Source organism: Lynx rufus, unplaced genomic scaffold (genome assembly GCF_022079265.1).
Source record: "Lynx rufus isolate CCGP_SWC_20201006 ecotype Redwood Valley unplaced genomic scaffold, mLynRuf1.p SCAF_3, whole genome shotgun sequence".
Classification (NCBI taxonomy): domain Eukaryota; kingdom Metazoa; phylum Chordata; class Mammalia; order Carnivora; family Felidae; genus Lynx; species Lynx rufus.
In genome coordinates this window covers 103315062-103339275 of record NW_025814845.1, presented here as the reverse complement: position 1 = coordinate 103339275, position 24214 = coordinate 103315062, and the positions used below count along the sequence as shown (strand labels likewise).

Sequence of the window (24214 nt, the reverse complement as noted above, 5' to 3'; positions counted from 1 at the left end):
TTTTTCAAATTCAACTAAGAGGTAAAAAGCTGAGGATAGAGTAGAAAATAGAATGAAGGTTTATCTAAAAGCATTAATATTAATTTTTTGCAAGCCACTCAAAAAAGGAAACAACCAGATTCTGAATGCCATAGAAAGCTGAGGTATCCATTCCAGCTGGCATAGGGCCAAAGAAATGTTGATTCCTCATGTCATGAGTTGACAGAGTCAGCAATCATTTAAAGGCTCCTAAAAATTTTTAAGAAAAAACATATTCAAGAAGGAAAGCAACCTCATGAGCCTAACCCTTAAAAACATAATAGTCCAAGAGCAGTTTTACAGAAATATCTTCCTTTCTTTTAAAGTTGTAGGTAAACCTCCTTCCTCCCTCCCATCTTCTCCTGCCTTTCCCTTCCCCCCCCCCCATCAAGATATTTGATTACAAAGTACTTGGTGATTTTTATGCCTTCAGGCATAAAACTCAACCTCCATTTCCCTTTTCTGTACAACCTTACACTTTCCTGTCCATTTAACTCCACACCTTGTCTCACCCCAAATGCACTTCTTACTTATCCTAGATATCATCATTTTACATTTCAGTAGCTTTTAATACTAGGATGTCTAAGTGATAACACCTACACAGTTACTTACATTTTTTTTTACTTAAAAAATAAGCTCAATAGAAATAAAACAAAGTGCATTAAAATAATTTTGATATAAATACCTAAAGACATAAGGACCTTCCCAGCTTTCCTCAGATCTCATTGTAAATATAAACATCTCAAAAGATAAACTTGAAGGCAAGTATGCATGCACGTGCACACACAGCAAAGCTAGATGGAGAAAAATAAACAGGCAGGCAGCACTTTATTTGTAGTAAACCTTATTTGTCATAACTTGAAAAAACAGAGGGGCATATAAAATTATAATACTATGAACATCATAGTATTGTCTCTTTCAAATAATCAGTTCTTAAGAGAATAGCATATCCCATTAGAATATTTTTTATCATAGTTAACATGAATATTGCTTCACTCTTTGAATAAACCACTTAAAATATAGGAAGTTTGTTTATCTCATTCCTATTGAAAGAATAACCAATAAGAGTCATTACAGTTACAATTATTTAATGTGAATTGTCTTTAAAAAATTTATTAATGTTTACTTTTGAGAGACAGAGACAGAGTGCGAGTGAGGGAGAGAGAGGGAGACGTAGAATCTGAAGCAGGCTCCAGGCTCTGAACTGTCAGCACAGAGCAAGACGCAGAGCTCAAACCCACGAACCATGAGATCATGACCTGAGCCGAGGTCTGACATTTAACCTACTGAGACAACAGGCACCCCACGGGTGCTTTTTTTTTATTTTTTTCTTTTTTTTTTTATTTTGTTTGATTCTTCACATATTTTTTTTCTTTGTTGGTTTTTATTTAAATTCCAGTTAGTTAACATACAGTGTAATATTAGTTTCAGGTGTACAATTCAGTGGTTCAACACTTCCACAGAATACCCAGTGCTTATCACAATACGTGCCTCCTAAATTCCCATCACCTGTTTAACCCATCCTCCCACCGACCTCCCCTCTGGTAGCCATCAGTTTGTTCTCTATAGTTAAGAGTCTGTTTCTTGGTTTTCCTTCCTCTTGTTTTTCCCTATGATTATTTTTTGTTTGTTTCTTAATTCCACATATAACTGAAATCATATGTTGTTTGTCTTTCTCTGACTGGCTTATTTTGCTTAGTATAATACTCTCCTGCTCTACCTATGTCATTGCAAATGGCAAGGTTTCATTCTTTTTATGGCTGGGTAATATTCCATTGTGTATGTATGTACACACACATCTTCTTTGTCCATTCATCAGTTGATAGACATTTAGGGTCTTTCCATAATTTGACTATTGTTGATAATTCTGCCATAAACATTGGGGGGCATGTATCCCTTTGAATTAGTCTTTTTGTATTCTTTGGGTAAATAGCTACTAGTGCAATTGCTGGATCATAGGTTTACTACTTTTCTAAATAAAAGTTAATCAAATTTTATGAATTGAGCTAGCCAAATATATATTATCAATGAAGAGTTGTAAGAAAATGAAGTATTTACTAATTAATAGCTGATATATCATAGCTATAAATAATAATATAGTCACATAACTTTTAAGGTAGCTGGAATTAGGAAAGAAAAATTCTTAATTGTTAAAAAGGATATAGCAGGCCCAAAATAGAGTCCCTTGTGCTAAGCCTTATGTTAAAAAACCAAGACTTAATACTTAATCTATTTGCAGTTTCAACTCCTTGAGGAATTTAACTTTTAACCAGTCAACATGGAATTACCTGGTCAGGGCTAGTGAGATAATCTACCCAATAGACCCTTTCTGCTCCCCTCAGGAAGGTGACCTTGCCTAAAACAATACATTTGCTAATAATTTCCTGGCCTTCTCTTGGCCAGTCTGCAGTAACATCTGATTGCTGCTGGCATGTTAGGAGGCACATGTTTGTCTTGTTTTGTGTAGAGAAAAGTTATTGTTAACAGGGATCTCAGAGGCCAAAAAGCTGCAAAAAATTGGTGGGCATGGGTCAAGCACTTAAAAGCTATTGTATATGCTTACCACCTAAATCAAAGACTCGTCTGTTAGAATAAGTTGGTCATGGAATGAGTTAGAAGGACACTAAGCCATCTGCTAATCTCAAGCAAATTTCCATGCAATGAGGTACACTGTAAAACACTGCACAGTCACCAACCCAGAGCCACATCCCTTTTCGGTATTAGTTTGGCTCCGAGAGACCCAAAAGCTTAGCTGAAAAAAGTAATTATAATAAAGTGGGATGTCTAAAATCTAAAGAGTTTCTGCTATTTTCCGGCACACCTGTTTATTTTATGTCTAAGAACTATGATCCTGGAAGAAATAACCATCTACAAAAATAGCAAAATCAGGGGGGCCTGGGTGGCTCAGTCGGTTAAGCGTCCGACTTCAGCTCAGGTCACGATCTCGCGGTCCGTGAGTTCAAGCCCCGCGTCGGGCTCTGGGCTGATGGCTCAGAGCCTGGAGCCTGCTTCTGATTCTGTGTCTCCCTCTCTCTCTGCCCCTCCCCCGTTCATGCTCTGTCTCTCTCTGTCTCAAAAATAAATAAACGTTAAAAAAAAATAAAAAAAATAGCAAAATCATCTTAAGCTTTTGTTTTGTGTTCTGAGAACTTGGCTTGGTATCTGTCACCCTGGGAGCCCCAAGATATGGTGGGGTAGATAAGTGGGTCACACCCAATTAGCCAGCTAGATATGGCTGGACAAAAAAATGTGGGTTAAACCCCCTTTGCAGCTAAGGTCCCGCCAAACTGCTGCCAGCCCTCAAAGTAATTATAACCTAGAATTACAGTGGGCATTATGAGGAATGTTCCAATTAGGTAAGATCATTTAAGAAGTGTGTTTCAAAGCTAAGACTCCCAAATCAAAGAAACAGAATGGAATACCTATTTAATTGGCATACAAAAAACCTCCAAAAGTCTCCAAATTCCAAAATAGTTCATTAAAAGATTTGCTGCAAAAGGTTAATGAAAAATTCAAGATACAAAATGTACCTAAAAACAAAACAAAGCGACACAAACAAAAAATAAGGTTGATGTAAGTCTCACTGCTTCCCTCTATTCTCCTTTATTTGAGTACTCATTCTAGTAATCCTGTGTCTGAATTCCCTTAAGCAAAAGCAAAAGTATGCCAAGTTAATGACCCTAAAGACACCACATTTCTACTCTTGAAGGAGGGCTCTTTGCTAATGGGGATCTCCCAAAGTTGATGGAACTCTGAGGGATTTTTCTGGTAAACTGCTGTTTTTCTCTTAAACAGCCAAGGGAAAACCTAAATTAAAATAATGAAAAACCTTGCCAAATTCTGGTAAAATGCTACAGATGGATCTTGGAAAAACTGGCGGAAGCCAGCTAAGGGTAAGAATTCTTGCCAGAGTCAGCTCTCCCAGATCTCTGTCTGTAGTGCCCAGTATAAGGAGGAAAACAAAATATCTTTTGCATCCTCTTCGGGGATGCCTCTTCATTCCCAGGGGTTATTCAATACTGCCAGAAATATTTACTGTTTGTTCCAGCTAAAAACTACAAAGTAGTTCTGTGGTCAGAAATTGGCCAAATTGCAGGGCCTGAAAGAACTTTTTTTAGGCCTTCTCCCCTACACTAAAATAAAACTATGAATCCAGAAGGAAAGAAAACCCTTCTAAAGCCCTTGTAAAAGAATTTATGGGTAAATCAACCTATGATGTCATTTAAGTTGCAATCCAATTCTTTGAAGAATTGAGAGCAACTGTCCTTATCTTACAAATCTTTGCAGAACTAAAAATGTAGCTCTAGAGACAGTTGAAGTTTCACTTACTCTTTTTTACCCATCCCAAAGAATCCCCTATTTATCTTAAACTCTCATTTTCACTGTGCCTTTGACATGTAAGTGTTAATGTATAAACTTTGGGGAGGTAACTCTTATCAGAATAAAAAAAGGGGAAGAAGGTCATTTAGATTTTGAACTAATGGGAAATTTTAAGTATATAGAAGCTATAATGTGTCTTTTTTCTATATTTATGTGAGTATATATGTATAATATATATTAAACTTAATTTTAATAATACCATCTGGGAGTAGAGAATTCCACCACCTTTACCTCCAGATAGTATTATTAAAATTAGTTTGTGAACAAAGCTATATTTATTTGACTTAAGCAAATATGTGCTTATACAAATTTAATATTCATAAAAAAATCAAAAATACAATGAAAACTGACTCAAATGCTTTTCAAATCCATGTGATACAGGAAAATATTCAGTAATAAAGCTAATTCAAGTTTGTTGGTTAATTAAAATATACATGTCCTTAGACTTTTCAACATTGAATATAATACAGTCATGCAAATTTTATTTTACTTGGATTTATTAATCAAATAAGGTCATGTTATCTGCCTTATAAAATTTGTCAGCAATAAAAATAACTTGTCATGATGAAATTTTCATCAGTAATCTAAATGTAATTGTTAAGAAACGGTAAATAAAATAGATATAAGTAGCATAAAAACTTTTAGGTAATTTTTTTAGTTTCCTCAAATCTTTTTGGTAACCTGAAACCTTAAAGTTTTACTTGGTTAAGTTAAATGATGAGTCAAGTTATATTCGTTGAATATCCAGATCATTTCCAAATAAGGCAAAATACTAAAACATTAGTTATTGAACATGAGCTTATCCACTTTCAGCTTCCTTTTACAGAGAAACTAAAGATAATTAGGTCTATTAGTGAACATGTTTATGCTGTGTTGAGAAATTTTCTATGAGGAAGTACATGTTTTTAGAAATTATAAAAAGTGTAAATCTGCCAATCCATAGAATGCTAATGTAAAAGACAGTTTATAATTGCTTACTTCTTAGTTTTCATTAGAAATCAAAGGCTTCTAAGCATTATAAATTCTAATATATGTAACTAAAACTACTAAAAACAAGGGAAAGGAATTTCATGTGTGATCAACACTGGTTAAGATTGGAATGAATTTAATTAAGCAACTGAGTTCTAATATCAAAAGTAAGCTGGTGCAAAATTAGAATTTTGTTTTCTGGGGGCGCCTGGGTGACTCAGTTCGTTAAGCATCTAATTCTTGGTTTCAGCTCAGGTCATGATCTCACAGTTTCATGAGTTCAAGCTCCCTGTTGGGCTCACTGACAGTGAGGAGACTGCTTAGGATTCTCTATCTCCCTCTCTCTCTGCCCCATCCCCCACTTGTACTGTATCTGTCTCTCAAAATAAATAAATAAACTTAAAAAAAAAAGAATTTTGTTTCCTGTCTGTTAAAAAGACAAAATTTTCTTGGTCCAGTGGTCTATTCTTGATAAGTGATTATAAAAAGAATTTTCCTTACTGTTCAAAGTAACATGCCTTAAAAAAACAAGAATTCTATGTTCTGTCAAAATAATTTCCCATGTTGTTTTTATCAAGTTTTTGGTTACTGAAACCTAGGACTCTCAATATTAAAAGAATTAAATTTTTCTCAGAACCATGAGGTCTTCTATATTTGCTTATGAAGTCTTCAATTGTCACTGGTTAAATAAATAACTGAATATTATTTCATGGTGACATATAGTCTTAATTGCCCAAGTATCTTAAAACCTTTTTGATATTTTTTGACAAACTTCCCTGAAATAAAATTCTAAACAAAGTCTTTTTGACCTTGAATTACTTTGGGATTTTCAAGAGGGTCCCTGAAATATCTCAAAAGATATGATCTCTCTCCTTATAAAAAGATATTAAAGTAGTTAAGTTTAATTGATATATTAAATTATTGTCAAATAAGAAATAATACTAAAGAATTTTTAATGCTATATTTGTATAGATATATGTTATAAGTGTTCCAGAAATAATATAAAATTCCTGGAAACATAATATGTCTTGGAATGTTTTCAGTTATAATGCTAGTTATTATATTAAAATTACATTTAATATTTTACACATAGAAATAAGCATATTTCTTTGTGAATTACATTGTAGTGACCTCTCACCAGATTTTAATCACAGCCATTTTTAAGTCTTTTGTGATTTATAGACAGTTATTTCATTCTGATGCTTTGGCAAAAGTGTTTAATTTTTAAGAAGACTTGTGGAAAGTATTCTAAAATACTGATTTCTGATAAATTTAAAATTTAAAAAATGGGCAAGAATTTCCAGAGCTAATGAAAAAAAAAAAACTGGATTCAATTAGAACAAGTATTAATTACATGGAACTAAATGAACTAAGGAGGATGATCATAATTCTTCATGACTTTTGTTTAAAACATTGCCAGTTCTTTAGTGTTTTGTTTTGTTTTTTTTTGTTTTTTTTTTTTTAATTTTTTTTTCAACGTTTATTTATTTTTGGGACAGCGAGAGACAGAGCATGAACGGGGGAGGGGCAGAGAGAGAGGGAGACACAGAATGGGAAACAGGCTCCAGGCTCTGAGCCATCAGCCCAGAGCCTGACGCGGGGCTCGAACTCACGGACTGCGAGATCGTGACCTGGCTGAAGTCGGACGCTTAACCGACTGCGCCACCCAGGCGCCCCTAGTGTTTTGTTTTAATAGATATAAGAAAACTTTTTTCTTTTCTTTTGTTTTCTTATTTTGCTTTTCTTTTTTACTATGGCCTAGAGCAGATTGGTAAAGTATACCTTTGTAACTAAAGATGAAACGTCTGCTTTTTCTCCCTACCTGATCTCTCCAGAATTCAGAAACTATTTTTCTGGCAATATAATTGTTTCATGCAATATTGTTATTTGTTTGCATAAATTCAATGAGGATCCATTCTCTTTTAACAGGACATAATTGGAAATAGTCATAATTGGAAATAGTCTAGTCAAGGCTTTTACTAGAATGTCATATTTGAGAGAGATGTGTGTACATTCAGATATGATCAGTTTCAAGGAACTAGGTTGACTTTATGGAGTCAAGATATCCCCTTGGAAAATTGTCTTTGTACCTTGCTTCCAAGGTTTCAGCAAATTAATCTTAAAAAAGATCTTATATGGTCAGAGCACCTGTGTGGCTCAGTTGGTTAAGCATCTGACTCTTGATTTTGGCTTGGGTCATGATCTCATGGTTTGTGAGTTTGAGCCCTGCATTGGGCTCTGCGTTGACCTGCTTGGGATTATTTCTCTCTCTCTCTCTCTCTCTCTCTGCCCCTCCCCAACCTGTGTGAACTCTCTCTCTCTCTCAAAATAAATAAATAAATTTTAAAAATAATAGCTTATAGGGGCAACCGCTATTTAGGTTGCACTTATGTAAATAATCATAAATAATGCACTTATGTAAATATGCAAACAAATTAGTTTTACTCCAATTATCTTTTAAAAATGGGAGTAACTGTAGAAAGAAAAGTATGTTTGCATTTTTGTGGATATTGGATTCTAGATTCTATTGGATTAGATTCTAGACTGTTAATTGTGTTTGAGGTTTTGTTATACACATGTAAATACTAGATCCTGCATTGTAGCTTCCTCAAATATCTGGCTACAATTTACCAAAGTAACATTTCCAATTCTCTCTCATCCTTCTGATTTAGACTTGTTAAGAAATGAGACTTCCCTTCAAACTCCTTGGGAAAGACTGTATCAGGTCCTTCTCACTACCCAGATGGCAACCACACTCCAGGGACTTGCAGAAAAATAACTCACATTAAAGAAAACTCCACTTGACAACTGGTCTTGCACAAATGCAGGAGACCTCCAAAGTCAAATTGACTAGGAAGAGAAATAACCAACATCAAGGTACATGGCTTCTTCCCAAGATGCCAGATCAAGACTTCACATTCCAACTAAACATAAAACTCTCTCTTTTTTTTTCTTTCTTTCATTTAATCTGACATCAGCCTAGAAAAATAATGCCATCATCAGTATTTCCCAGGCCATTGCTAAGGAAGGGAGACTTTGCCTCTTAGGCTGCTGGATTTGTCATTAAAAGCTCCTCTGTATCCATTATTGTCCATTAACAGTGTCACCTTATCAAGAATGGTTTATGCCCCTATAATATCTGTCTTTTCTCTATGGTGGTTATCATTCTCCTTGGACCTATGAATGCCTAAGTACCTGGTGCATAGCCAGGCAATGACTCTTGGGTTATCTAACTGTGTTCCTAACTATCCACAAAGACACTTCACTGGTCGGCTCCCCTAGATTTATACTGTTGAGCTGGAAAGGAATTACCAGAAAGAATTAATGATTCAGGATTCACTTCTCTTTGCAGGGCCATACTTCCTTGGTTGGGAGCAAATATAAATGAGGCTGTGATTAGAAACCTTTCCTTGACTCTTGAAAGTACTATACAGTCTGCAAAGACAATAGCTGCCAAACAAAAGTCCTTAGACTCTCTGAACAAAGTTGTTCCCTTGAATATTTTTTAGCTGAGCAAAGTCTGTGCTGTGGCTAATATCATCTGCTGCACACTTTTGGAGAAATGGAAACTCAGTTACATAAAATCACTGAGCAAGACACTTGCCTCTTAGAAAGGTGACTCCTCCAGCAGGGTCTTTCTTTTACTTATTTAATTTTGATTGGCTTGGTTTTGGGGACCAAGCTATGAAGTAATTTCTAAACATTAGAAATTATCTTGCATGTAATAATCATAGTAATCTCCCTGGCACATGGTATTCTCTGAAGAGTTTTAAATGCATGTTTGGCACTGCTAGTAACCAAGCAAATGATCTCTCTAAGTAAGACTGGAACATCAGAAAAGGAATGAAGAGAATGAACAACTTAAAATTATAACCTGAAGTCATGGGCTTCACAGAGATTAAGCAAAAAAAAAAAAAAAAAAAAAAAAAAAAAGTGTCATGACCTATGAATGCCACACAGAGGATTGACAAAAGCTGTAGGAACAACTGAGTGGGATCTGTGAGTGGTGCTGATGCCTTAAATTTTGATCATATTTTGCAGTTAACTGAGAGTCGAATCAAAAGAAAGGAATTGGTAGAAAGGAGACAGCTGTCCCAAAATGGAGTTGCTTATGCTAAATCTCATGGCAATGAACTGAGACTGTAATACTTAATCTAACTGCAGCTTCAACTTCCCTAGAAATGTAACTTTTACCAAGTCCAAATGGAATTACCTGGTCAGCACTGGTGAGGTAATAGGAGCAATAGATCCCTCTGTTCCCTTTAGGAAGGTGACCTTGCTCAAAACAACGCATCCATTGCTAAGAATTTCCTTTTTCCACCCCATTCAGCCTTTAAAAACTTTTTCTTTTCTACAGCTTGTTGGAGTTCCTTTCTCTTGCTAGATGAGACACTGCCTGATTCATGAATCATTGAATGAAGCCAATTTAATTCTAATTTTACTTGTTGAGTTTTTGTTGTTTAACATTTTATAAAATTGAGTAGAATATACTGAACTTAAAACACCAAATCTTTTTAAATAGAAAACTACAATTATCTAAATATTTATGGGTTTTTTTGCTTACTTTTCCTTAGATTTTGGCAAAATTTATAAAAAAACTACATCATTACATTTCTGTATTAGCTGTTAAATTAGTCTGTTTTTTATTTATTAACCTTTTAAAGTTAAAGAAATAAATTTATGGAGATCTTACTCTTAGATCAAAAATCAAGTTTGAAGATACTTCTGAAGTTTAATTGAGGGCAAAAAAAATTGAGTCCTCTGGTTTGTGTTGGGGTTAGCTCAAGGTGAAAGGTGATACTGGTGTCTGGGAAGGTTATCTCTCTTTCCACAACACCATCACATTAATCAATTTCTTTACCTAGCAAGAAGGAGAAAGGAAGCAATGGGCTTTTTTCACAGGAAAAAGATAAATTACAAATTTTATAAGTTGTTATGCCATTTGGAGCTTGGTAATTAACTAGCTAAACTTGAAATATAAATATAGAAGACAGTAATCTAAATTATGTTCCCAAATTTTACATTTACTACTAGATAAGAAATTTCTGTTTATTAACAGATTTGAAAAATCATTAGCTTGCCTAGATAATTTCTTTAAAATGTATAAGGCTATTATTAAATCGTATATTTTGTTTTATAGATATATGCAAATTAAGTAAAACACTATATAATAGTGTTTTTAAAATATTTTAATTTTAAATGATCAGCTTTTTGCCAAATACAAATAAAAGTTCAATCCTTAGCTGCTAGGATAGCAAATTGGAATGATAAAGGCATAAAAAATATGGCTGTTTGATATTTTTACTATTTGTGAAATTAAAATAATTTGGCTAAGAAATCTAAAGTGCAACCAGCAACTAACTGAAAAATGAATTACTGATGAAAGGAAAATTAACTCCTGGTAGACTCTATCTTAGCCTTCTTATATCACATTTCAACAATTAATATTCTTTGAAAAAGAGTACACGATGCTTAACCTTAATTATTAGGTATTAAAAATGGTCAATAGGGGCGCCTGGGTGGCTCAGTCCGTTAAGTATCCGTCTTCGGCTCAGGTCATGATCTCACAGGTCGTGAGTTCGAGCCCCGTGTTGGGCTCTGTGCTGACAGCTCTCTGCCCCTCCTCTGCTCACGCTCTGTCTCTCTCTCTCTCAAAAATAAATAAACATTAAAAAAAACTTTTTAAAAAAGTGGTCAATATATGGTAGAAACTTGATAGGTCACTGGGATACTAGATTTCGAAATGAATTCAGGCTCTGAGTTACCTCATCAGCATCCATGGCTGTCAGTTGCATGATCTTAGAGCCATCTCCAATGTTCTCCTCCACAGTAAGGTCCAGCATGTCTGTTGGAAATACTGGTGGATTATCATTAATATCTTGAAGCGTTATTTCAACCTACAAGGAGAGAAATAAATAGCGCATGAAAGCCCCACATGTCTGCAAGGTGCTAATTAAAATGTATACTAAGAGCCCACTAGCTAGGTAGTCCTTCCAAAAAGAACAGAATTTTTATACAGAACATCCAAACAATGAAAATACCCTAGAGAAAGCTATGAAATCCTTATAAAAAAATATAAAATCCAAGTGAAACTCATTTCAAAGGGTTGCCTTGGAGTTTATACTAGAAAAGGCCCACTGATCAACTGCTGATTTAATCCCGATTTGTGCACCACTGAAGAACTGCCCAGACTTTGGACCGTCTGCCATTCAACCATGAAATGTCGCCTGACACAAATGAGGTGTAGAATTTCTTCCTGAAATGTTTATATATTGGCAATGTCTGGGGGAAACAAAGAAGTTCACATTTTGTTTTAAGAAACCCTCAGCACTTTCCCCTTTAAAATCAACTCCCAACCTGTGGAGAAGAAAAATACACTCATCTTCTTTTCTCTCCCTTTCCACTACTGCCAGCACTTTTTAATATGACTAAAGCTAAATAATCATTCCTTTCTGATGTCGTGTTTATGTAGATGGCAAATATTAACAGCTTTGTTTGAAAGATCCTAGTCAGAGTTATTTGTTTCCCTCTCTAGGAAAAAATTGTTTAGAAGCAAAGACTTGTGAAGTCTAAATAATAGCTTCAAACCATGTGTTTTCTCTTTTGAGCTAGGTGCTAAAAGCTGAATATCTGATAAGTAAGGGAAGACAGCTGCTAATAAAACTGCAAGTTTCCCCATTTGGGTCACAAAATTAAGTCATGGAGAAAAATCCATCCATCCATTTAGCTCGGATATAACCAAGACATTTTTCTCATGGGATGAAATGTCATCTTTTATAGTTCCACGGTAAAAACTCCATCAGATCTAAGAGTGATGGAGACGAATATGAAGAGAGAGAAGAGAGCAAAAGAATTTTGATTTTTTTTTTCTGGGAAGAGGTAGAGATGGGGTAGAGGGAGACTGTCCTTATTCTCCGAAAAGGAATGAATGGGAAATAGAGCAGAGCTAGATGAATAAATGGATGAGCAAATGATAAAAATAACTCCCTCCCCAAGAAACAATATACAAATTAAGTACTAGAGAATTATTATGCCTCTAGTTGCACCTTTTTTTTTTTAATTTTTTTTTCAACGTTTTTTATTTATTTTTGGGACAGAGAGAGACAGAGCATGAACGGGGGAGGGGCAGAGAGAGAGGGAGACACAGAATCGGAAACAGGCTCCAGGCTCCGAGCCATCAGCCCAGAGCCTGACGCGGGGCTCGAACTCACGGACCGCGAGATCGTGACCTGGCTGAAGTCGGACGCTCAATCGACTGCGCCACCCAGGCGCCCCTAGTTGCACCTTTTAATAGGAGAGTTTTGATCATAACAAATGGCTCAAATTAGTCCAGGGTATTGTTGAAACAGGCAGTCTCAGTGGTTAGAAATGTGGCACTTCTGGTTTGGGCTCACATCATTCTCTATACCACTTCCTTTAAAGAAAAGGTCCACAGTATGTACAACTGCAGCCAAGGTCCAACTGCCTTGCACATTTGTAAATAACCTGGATTTTCAAATTAGAAAAACTGAAATTCAGATTCTGGCTCCCCAACTTATTAGTTAGTTGGATAAACCTGAGTGCTTAATTTATCTGGGTCTCAGTCTCCTCATCTTAAAACTGAGATAATACTATATGTCTTAGAGCATTTTATGATGACTAGACTTCAATGAGGCCAGCAAAATGCTTAGGCCAGAGGGAAGTGGTTAATAAGAAATTAATCTCGGGGCACCTGGGTGGCTCAGTTGGTTAAGCAAACAACTCACGGCTTCAGCTCAGGTCATGATCTCACAGTTCATGAGTTTGAGTCCTGCATCCAGCTCCACACCAGCGCCGTGGAGCCTGCTTAGGATTCTCTCTCTCCCCCTCTCTGCCCCTCCCCTGATGCAATGTGCTCTCTCTCTCTCTCTCTTTCTCAAAATAAATAAATCAAGCTTAAAAATATTTTTGAAAAAGTTATTCTTGGTTTTCAAGTTGTGACCACAGACCTCAGAGTTCTGTAGAGCTAGGGAGAGACTTTGAGAAAATGACTTAATAAATCAGAATTTCAGGTCCTAAAAGCCAAATTCAAAAAAATACAAGTTACTGTTCATCTCTGAAACATATTGAATATGTACAAAGTTTTCATGTAGGAAGAGCTTTGACATACATATTCATATATGTATTTCAAAAGCCTGAAAATGTGAATTTAAGAATAAATGACCCAATGGTCATCCAAAAACATAATCATCAATGTTCCTTAGAAATTAATAATTATCTTCACATTATATGTGTGCACAGTACTCAAAATACTGTAGGAAAATAAATGAAGAATAAGAGGTAACTAACCAAAATACCTCATAACTTAACTCTGACTTTTTAGCTTAATAGAATTTTTTTCAATTCTAAATTGTCTTTCATCTATAATTTTATGACTGAATCTAATTGTAAACCAAGATGCCAACCTTGTGTATGATTGTGTGTGTGTGTGAGAGAGAGAGAGAGAGAGGGAGAGAGAGAGAGAGGAGAGAGAGAGAGAGAGAGAGAGAGAGTTTTCTAAGTGTATTTGTGCGAGAATGTGCATATATGAGTGTATGTTTATGTAAGTGTATATGAGTGTGTGTGTGTGTGTGTGTGTGTTGTGTGTGTTTAGGGAAGAACACTAAACTGAGAGTGAGGATAATCCATATTGGCACCAATTAAATATGACATCAAAGATGCATCAGGAAACAGTACCATGCACTAGAAGCATGTTGGGTATTCCAGAAAGGTACCTTACTCATTACACTCATTATAAATGGTGAGTGCATAAATTGAACACCTTTGTATATTTTAATAGTTATTATAAAATAACTAACATATGTGCAAGACATAGTTTTAGATTATACATGTACACACACACACACACACACATTTTTAAAAATCTTCGAAAGAGCCTTTGAGGAAAATACTACTATCTTCTCATTAGAGAAATTAGAGTTAAAGAGGTTAAATAATTACCCAATGACACAGAGCTAGCACATAAGTTTTCTCTACTGTTAGACAAACCTGTCTCTCTCATGTGTAGGTGAATCATATTTGAAAAGTATGTCACAGCTATACAAACACATTTTCATAAATGTGCATATTATTTATATCTGGAATCTGAATCACTTACATATGAACTAACTAGCCATATAATCTTGGGTCAGCCAACAAATTTATCTCTGTCAAATTTTAAGAAGAAATAAGACTGTACTACTGATCCCTACACAGCTCTAGAAGTCTTTGATCATGCATGCTCTATGAAATTTTGTCCAACTCCATCATTTCAGGTAAAGAAAGACCTTTCCCATTTTACTAGAAAGAATAAATTTAGTTCAATATTAATGAGTTCAAAATTAAACGTTTCTGAATATATCTATAATCAGCCAGTTATAAAAACAGATCTAGAACATTTCATCATTGTATTCTGATATATGCAATGGTTATTTTTTGGATATCACATAGCACCCATTTAATAAGTCAGGCTATCATTTTTCCTAAAATCAGTGTCAGCTTGCCAACCAAAAAGGTAAGACCTCCATATTTCTTTCTCAGGCTGGGGGGTGGAAATATGGATATTTCTCTTAATTGTCCAGTATCTCTTTGCTATTCCACAATACCTTAGATATTCCTAAAAAGCTTTTGGCATGGTTTTTCTAAGCTCTCTCAATAGCCTGGGGTAATGATTTATGTAGAAAGAGAGGTATGAACTCCTTAGCTCAGGTAGGTCTTTTCCTGCAATCCGTTCACTTTTCCTGACCCCCTGTAGCATGTTTCTACCAACCAAGAATTTCAGGACTATGAACCCTGCTTGCCTATGAGACTGTCACTGATTCCAGTATTCATCCATTCTATATTTTAAAATCTATCACATAACAGACATATGTTAGTCACTAGAAATACAGAAGAAAACAAGACAGATCACATCTCTTGCAGGGAAGAAGTAGAGTTTGATATCAGAAATATGTACAAATAGAAACATTTACAGTTATCCCTGGGAAAACACACTGTTGGTATCTTGATTCCAAAAGGTTTATCTCCCGCACCTAGGATAATTCTTTGAGCTGTCTGCCATCTTGCCCTTGGCAGTTACCATCCTTCTGATGACTCCAAACTCTAACATGTGCTTGGCTCACTCTTGGGTCTGCCACCAACCTAAGAGTCTTGCCTTCTTTGGACTAAGATTCAATAAAATTTGTTTTGAAATGTTATTACACAAAACGCAGGAATCAAAAATTAAAAGTTTACAGAAGATATTGGGAAACAAGATTGAAGACTTTATAATTTTTAAAAACTTCTTTCTGTGCAAACCAGATCACTTTAATAGTAGACAGTGACTATTAGTGGTTTATTTTATTTTAAAATTCTGAGATTTTAAAATATTGTTCCTAAGCTAAAAAAACATGCTTATATCTTTTTTCCCCAAAGTTTATTGTTTTGTTTTGAGAGAGAGAACACAGACAGAGAGGGACAGAGAGAGAGAGTGAGAGAGAGAATCCCAAGCAGGCTCTGAGCTGTCACTGCAGAGCTCCAGCCAGGACTTAATCTCATGAACTGTGAGATCAGGACCTGAGCTGAAATCAAGAGCTGGTCACTAGGAGCACCTGGGTGGCTCAGTCAGTTAAGTGTCCAACTTTGGCTCAGGTCATGATCTTGCTGCTCATGGGTTTGAGCCCCACATCAGGCTTTGTGCTGACAGCTCGGAGCCTGGAGCCTGCTTCGGATTCTGTGTCTCCCTCTCTCTCTGTCCCTCCCCCACTCACTCTCTGTCTCTCTATTTCAAAAATAAATCAACATTAAAAAAAATTTTAAATAAAAAAAAAAAGAGTTGGTCGCTTAACCATCTGAACCACCCAGGCACCCCAAAAACATGTGTATGTTAAAAAATACATTCCATTCTCTTAAAAGACAAACCAAGAACTCCTGCACAGAAGCTAGTATTTGCCCCTTTAGTGTTTACATTTATCCTTACATTTGTTTAAACCTGAAACAATCAAATAATTGCATTAAATATTCATTTTGCAAAAATAAAATGAAGGAAAATAAAATAAAATAATATAGTAAAATAAAATAAAATAAGACCACATTTTGAACTCAGAAAATTCCCTTCACAAGTAACTATATTTAAAATAAAAACAAAACAAAAACTTATAACAGCTTCGATAATTTAAATCCAGGCGGTATGTTCAAGGTATGTATCCTGAAAGTTTGTGAAAATTTATCCTTAATGATTAAAGAAACATTACACCAGGAAGATAAGGCACTTGCATATTTTATGCCTGCCTATCAAATGCTGACCTTTGTGCTTAGATAGCTGGTGTTTCAGAAACATATGTGGTTTCACCTGCTACAATTACAAGGCCAGTTGTAACTTTGTGGTTGACTTCTTCATAACAAAACATCAGCTGCAGCTAATGGTTGAACCATAGGTATTGTCTTCTGACACCACCTCTGTTCAACCATTTAAAGTCCTTCAGAATAGTGACTTTCTTGGTTGAGACACCTGATCCCTAAGAGTGAAACCCTGGTAAATGGATGATTATATTCAGAAACAAAAACATGACTGAGATTAAGGGGGCTAATGACCAATTAATTTAAAAATAGCCTGCCTTTTGGTAGCTTAATAAAGTTAAAAGTTATATAAAAATATGGCTTTAAGTATTGTCACCAAACTTCTTTATGCTAAAGGAAGAGCCCTTGATAATTCAGCTCGCTGAATAAATAGGTACTTAAAAACAAACAAACAAAAAACTTACTGTGTAAAGAGCTGCTATGAAATGAGTACAATGCTTTCCTCTGATTTTTTTTCTGTAGTATGCAGGCTATAATTTTATTCTACAGTGCATCAAGAATAATATTATATCTTGGGGATTCATTTTTAAGTTTTTAAGTGAAGAAATCAGCATACAACTACATAATCAATGAGCAATCATTAATTAGCAATATCAATTGTCAAATCATTACATATGTGGGGATATAACTACAAAACATGGCATTTCACTGATTCAAAATGATATTATGAAGATAATATGTTACGGTCAAGGCTAAGGAATTGATTAAAATAGCAAGGTCCTTTATGAACTGATTCTCCAGTTAAATCAATAATTTCACTGAGGTCACTATATCAACAACAATTAAAATTTTTTTTCTTCAATTCATAACTTCTTGCAAGCTAAATAAAGTGGTTATTAATGAATCAGGATGAAAACATAAAACATTTTTTTTAATTCAAAACCTTCCTTCAACCTACATAAAATGGTTCTTAGTAAATAAGAATGAAAAACAATCTTTTTTTTTTTCCTTTTGGGAAGTTGTAGAGTTCATAGTTCACTAAAAGTTCAGAAATCCACTTATTTGCAAGTAGATGTATTAAAATTTTAGGAGGAATATTAAATATCATCATGGCTCTCTCCTTTATTTTATAGAGAATCAAAAGTAAGGCATTGAAATAGTAACTCATTTATCTAAGCAAAACAAGGTCAGCCTCCTAATTCTAGCCCAGTGATTCTTCCAGAGACCTGTGGAGAGAGCCAGAACCAGAATGCAGACTGAATATGCCTTAGACCAAAGCTTCTAATCTGTGCACGAAGACAGTGATCTTTCAAACAAAATATGCATTTGACAAATATCAATAAGAAAATGACTTTGAAGAAATTAATACATGATTGTCTACAAATACTATTTAATCCACATTTTTTTAATTTTTAAGTTTCTTCATATTTACAGTAAGGGAAAATATTCTGGGAAGGTTTGTTTTATCAATGCCACTGAAACTATTGATCATTGAGCAGAAAGATGGTGGGTATATATTACAAGTAAAGAAACTAGCTAAATTCTCTATAGATATCAGCAAAAGTTACTGTTGTTAAAATGTCTACAAAGAATTTGTTTCTTTTTCTTAAAAGATGCAATCATAAATATTCATTTCCAGAAATGACTAAAATCTAAACTATAAAATAGTAAAAGAAGATGTATCAAGGAAAATAGTACTTGATTAGTTGTTTTTTAGTGACAAAATATTTACATTATTGTCTTTTAATCTGTGTGGGACTGACACCCCAAAATTAAACTCCTCAAGTAATACTGTTACCTAGATAGCATAAACCCTGACAAAGCATTGCACCAAAAATAATACTTAGAGTTCACATATAAGACTTCCAAAGATATTATGATAATACCATAAAGACTGCATTTCAATACACCTTTTAATTAACAGTTCTGCCAAAAAATATTATTTTAATAATCGTACTTTGTTACTCTGATTTCTTTAATAAATGTGTGTATTAAAGAAATCGGTCACTGAAAAATCTCTTCATGTTACCAAAGATCATTTATATTGCTCAGATTAGTGTCTTTTAAACTGAGCTTTTGGGAGCAAGAATTATCTTGCTCATTTTCCATTCTTACACCTTATCCATGCCTAACAATTATCTAAGTTATTTTTACATTTTTATTAGAGTACTAAGTTCAGCATATTTAATGAAATAGGTATACTACTGGTTTATGAAAGTGTATTGATCAAAGTTGTCTTCTATCACAGTGATTTTTGGAACCAATCCAATCCTATTGATTTCCTTATTCATTAACATTTTTTTTAATGTTTATTCATTTTTGAGAGAAAGAAACAGAGTATGAGCAGGAGAGGGGCAGAGAGAGAGGGAGACAAAGGATCCGAAGCAGGCTCCAGACTGAGCTGTCAGCACAGAACCTGACACGGGGCTTGAACACACACACCATGAGATCATGACCTGAGCCGAAGTCGGAGGCTTAACCAACTGAGCCACCTAAGCATCCCCCAATTGATTTCCTAGTTCTTGTATGACTGTCATGCCATTATGTGTAAATTTTATGATATGAAATCCTATGGCATTATAATTCAATAACTTCACATTCAGGATGATAAAATTAAAAGAGCCTCAGACAGACATCTTATGTATGTTTTGTTCAGAAAATCTCCCAGCTGGGAGGCTGGAATGTAAAATTTAATCAATGTTCATCACTACTTTAGAAATGCTACACTGAGCGCCACACAAGTCATAAGTAAACATGAAAGAGTAACTAAAAGCTCATTCAAATGTGCATTCCCCTTAATACGTTATTATAATGTCACTCAAATAACACTTTACTAAATGATGTCCTAGTTTATATTATGTAGGTGCTACCTAAATTCACTGGAGAAAGAAGTCTAATCTTACACTCCAAACAATTTTTATTTCATCAGAGTGAAACAAGATGCTGAGACCTACCACTTAATTTTCTGTAGGCTCAAGTGAGGAGTTGAAGTTGAAAGCAAATTAACCAAGCTGAAATCCACACCACGACCAGTACAGCCATCACGCCTGGCCTGTCACTTCCTTTGACCCTGAAAAGGAAAACTCCACCTTTCCTGCTTGAGATGAGGCTGTGTGTGGAGTAGGAGTTTGCTCTCAGTGCAGTGACAGGCTCGGTGCTGAGGGACAACTTGCTGTCACCGTATCAGGGTGGTGTGTGGAAAGGAATATTCTGGGGCTTGATATCAAACATGGGACTTGAGCACAGCATTCATTAGAGGAAAAAACATCAGGATAAAAATATCAAAACCTGGCTCAAGTCAATAATCAAATATGTATTTTAAATGTTTGGCAATAGTTTCACATGTTCTGTCTTCAGTTGAAACCAAATACTACATGATTCATTTAATTCAATGGGATTGACACATTTTGCATGCTGCACAGGCTTCCAATAACAAAGTTTTATTTAGTAAATTTATGACAAAGTCTATACTGAGATTATATAGCAGAAGTTCTAATTAAATTGCAGCAGAAAGTTTGACATTCTACATTCATTTTCTTGCTGAACTAACCACATAATTTCATTTGGTAGAACATATACCTACGCCTTTTTATTTTTTTAAATCTATTTATTTTGTGTGCCCGCGCACATGCACGAGCCGGGGAGGGACAGAGAGAGAATCTTAAGATGACTTTGCACTATCAGCGCAGGGCCCAACCTGGGACCTGCCCTCATGAACCATGAGATCATGACCTGAGCTGAAATTAAGAGTCAGACAGATTAACCAACTGAGCTACCCAGATGCCCCTATCTACGCCTACTTAAAATTTCAAGTTCAGAGCAAAATTCAGTAATCAGGAAAGAGAAAACTCAACATGCACTTGTAACTATCACTCATGGGGTTAAACTCTAAGTACTTTCATTTCTTAACAATAATAAAAAGCTGTATTGCCATGAAAGGGTGGTGCCAGGTTTGTTTAGTTCCTTCAGTTTGATTCTTCATTTCTTTCCCTATTTTGGGGTGACCGCTGGGAATTCTGTCGCCATGAGCCTGGGTGAAAATGTCTCACTACATGCAGAACACTTCATCATGTTGCAGAGCCAAACTCTATTATGGTTTGCAACTGACTCATATTTTAGTTATGAGAAGGCCCTAGCAAAGAACAGTTTACATTTAAAAGTCCTAAATGTCCGGAATGTAATGTTTGGACTATGTAGGTATGCAAGGTCTAATCATATTCTGTGAACAATGTTTTTAGGTAGTTATTTATTTATAACGCATAATCGACCAAATTCAAAACAGTCTGTGGGAGCTGTAACAATAGCATACTCTCTCATCTTGATGGTATTTCTGAACTTTGGAAACTGAAATCTGCAAGGAAAAGGGAGAAATCAAAGTTTGGCGAAAAGACCTATGATTCCCTGCCATGAAAGACTGGAAGGGGCTAGGTGTGACCTTTTAGGGAAACCTGGCAAAGCCACTCCCCCCCCCCAGCATGTACAAGTGAACCACAAACTCTTGAGGACACAGGTCTGTTGCAGCCCCAAACTCTACTGAAGTTTCAGAAACCATCAGAAAGTAAATCTATGTATTTATGTATAGTTTCTGTTTAGAATGACAAAAAATTGAAAAAACTATTGCATTTACTAGAAGATAAAAACCATCATGTTACCTAATACATACTAAATACTGTTTTACTATGTTGTTTTACAGAAAACACTTTAGTAAAACAAACGTGATGTAACGACAATATTTGAGGAAATGACACTTAATGTGGGAATTAAAAGACTCTTCTTTTTGGAATTGTAGGCCAGCAAATATTTTGTCGTTTTAAACTTTACCCCTTAAATTTAAATTATGTGTATATTTAGATACTTGTGTGTTTATTTCACACAAATTAGTACTGTTTCTATTCCATGTTTTCTGGAATATGAGGAAAGAAGGAAGCATGCACATTTTAGATTCTTTTTAGTTTACTTTTAAAAGCGAAGTAAAAATAAACATAATGAGTTTTAAAACAAAGCATATTTCTCATATAAGCTACATGTATGTAACTGTGACCAATTCTATTTCTCAAACAAAAGCAATTACATTAATCTCTCATCGCTAAAACTCTTCTAGCAGTCAGCAGCATATGTTCCTGGGATTTCAATGCATTTCTAACTAGGAAAGAAATCTGTATGAGTAACAGGCAGGCTTGGAGAGTAGCCAGAAATGACAAGAATGGCTAGAAGTGCGGACAAGACATAGTTAACTCCACTCTTGAAACAAAATGCTTTCCATAACTCTATAAATGTGTGGTGACATAATAGAAAGCTAGTTTTGTTGTGCTTTCAATATTGTTCAAATTAGAACCAAATAAGGATTTCTTTTAAGGCAGAGGCAATCATGTGTAACCACTTCAACTTTTCCTGAAATCAATACCGCATAATTTCAGAATTTTAACAGATTCTTAAGAACGCCCCAAAGTAAATGCAGAATAAAAGATCAAGTTAAAATATGTGCGGTTGCATATGAAACTTATGGAAATTTTTATACTATCCTTCAAAACAAACACCCTGCAAAAGCATCCTGTAGTACACTTTTCAATAGATGTGACTCTGAATGTGGTAGACATACATCAAAAGGGAAATGTCATATAAAACAAATAAAAATATTCCACTGTTTTTTTCTTAACTTTTTTTCCCCAGTAGATAGATATCAGATCTTATAAAATATAAATCACGTCTGTTCAGACTGCTGAAAAACAGAAAAGTAGTTTGATTTATATTAATGATACAAGCCATGGTAGATTGAATCACTGATCCTGATTCTTCACCCCTCCCTATATGCGACTTCACAGTCCCTTCCATTAAAGGTGGGCTTTCTCTCCCTGCCTCTTGGTTTTGAGATCATCCACAATGATCAATTGTTTTGGTCAATGGGATATTTAAAATTTGAAACATGTTTGCTGTCTTGTACCTCTGTCATGGTCACTAGAAAACAATATGTCCCTGCTAGTCCATGAGTACCAGAAGGAAAACAACATACATTGGGTTGAGAAGTCTCCACTGAGAGACTTGGAGAGTCTGAAGCAGAGCTTCCCAGCTGAGCCCAGCCTAGATCAGTCCAACTGTAGCCAACCTTCAGGTGCACAAGAATAAATGTGTATTGCTGTAAGCCTTTGAGATTTTGTGGCTTCTTATTATGCAGCATTATTGTGTCAAAAGTTAACACATACCTAAGTCAAAACCATGAATTCATTGGAGCGCCTGGGTGGCTCAGTTGGTTATGCATCCAACTCTTGATTTGGGCTCAGGTCATGATCTTGTGGTCTGTGAGATCAAGCCCTGAGTGATGTCAGGCTCTGCACTAACAGCACAGAGCCTACTTGATATTCTCTCTCCCTCTCTCTCTCTCTGCCTCTCCCCAACCTGAGCATGTACGTGTTCTATCTCTCTCATTCTCAAAATAAATAAACGTGAAAAAGCCCAATGTATTTATTAATTGAATATTTTATTTAATCTTCATGTTATAAATAATGGATTACTGTTTAAAAGGCAAAAAAAGAAAAATAGATTATATACACTAATAACTGTGATATACCTTATATTATGAGATAATTTTTATTGATACGAACCTATTAATAATTTTTCTTATCCTGTAAAACTTCTCATTCTCACTTCACATGCCATACCCTCATCTTTTAGAAGGGCAACTTAGGGGTGCCTGGGTAGCTCAGTCGGTTAAGTGTCTGACTTCAGCTCAGGTCATGATTTCACACCTCACAGGTTTGAGCCCCGCATCAGGCTTTGTGCTGACAGCTCAGAGCCTGGAGCCTGCATTGGATTCTGTGTCTCCCTCTCTCTCTGCCCCTCCCCTGCTTGTGCTCTTTCTCTCTCTCTCAAAAATAAATAGACATTAAAAAAAATTTTAGAAGGGCAACTCAAAACAAGATGTGACCTTCAAGTCTCCCCCACTTCCCAACCAAACCAAGGATTGGAGGAAAAGGTAGGAATACCTGAACCAAGAGGAGAAAATTATGACTGGGTTGAGTCAATCAGATTGCCTTTCTTAAGAGTAGAAAATTATCAAAAAATGGAAATACTATAGAGAACATAATAGTAGAATTACAATACGAGAATGCAACCCCCATGAATATATACACTCCATCTTTAGTGTCTTTCTAGTACCCACAGGAGACTTGACTACACTTTTTTTTTGAATGGAATTACTGCAATGTCAAAATAATCCCTCTGTGCCATTTCGCCTTTGCACATTACTCTTCACCCTGGAAGAAATTTCTATTACTTGACATAAATGACATAAAGTTTGGACTTATAGCCAATCTATTTTATTTTAGTTGCTTTTGAGTATATTTGTTATACTTCCTTACATATTTTAAACAACTATTTCAAAGTATAAGATTAAAATCTCATTTTAGAGTTTTGTGTTCTTTTTACTTCAACACAATAACAAGTTTAATTTATTTGAAGCAGCATTAGCTCATCAAAAATAGGGATGAATATAGTTTTTGTTTGATAGGAAGTGTGACACATGTTTTCTGAAGATATTGAACTCACTGTCAAAATAAAAAAAAAGTTTACAGTGCAC

At 35.2% G+C, this 24214-nt stretch overlaps 1 protein-coding gene across 2 annotated transcripts in view; it reads right to left on the bottom strand.

Moving 5' to 3' along the window:
• Positions 1-24214, bottom strand: part of FAT4 (FAT atypical cadherin 4) — a 173051-nt gene that overhangs the window by 85771 nt on the left and 63066 nt on the right. For both annotated transcript variants that reach the window (XM_047092173.1, XM_047092174.1), the window contains exon 2: positions 11133-11264. In XM_047092173.1, the coding sequence (XP_046948129.1) occupies positions 11133-11264 (132 nt within the window). The remainder of the gene's footprint in view (positions 1-11132; positions 11265-24214) is intronic.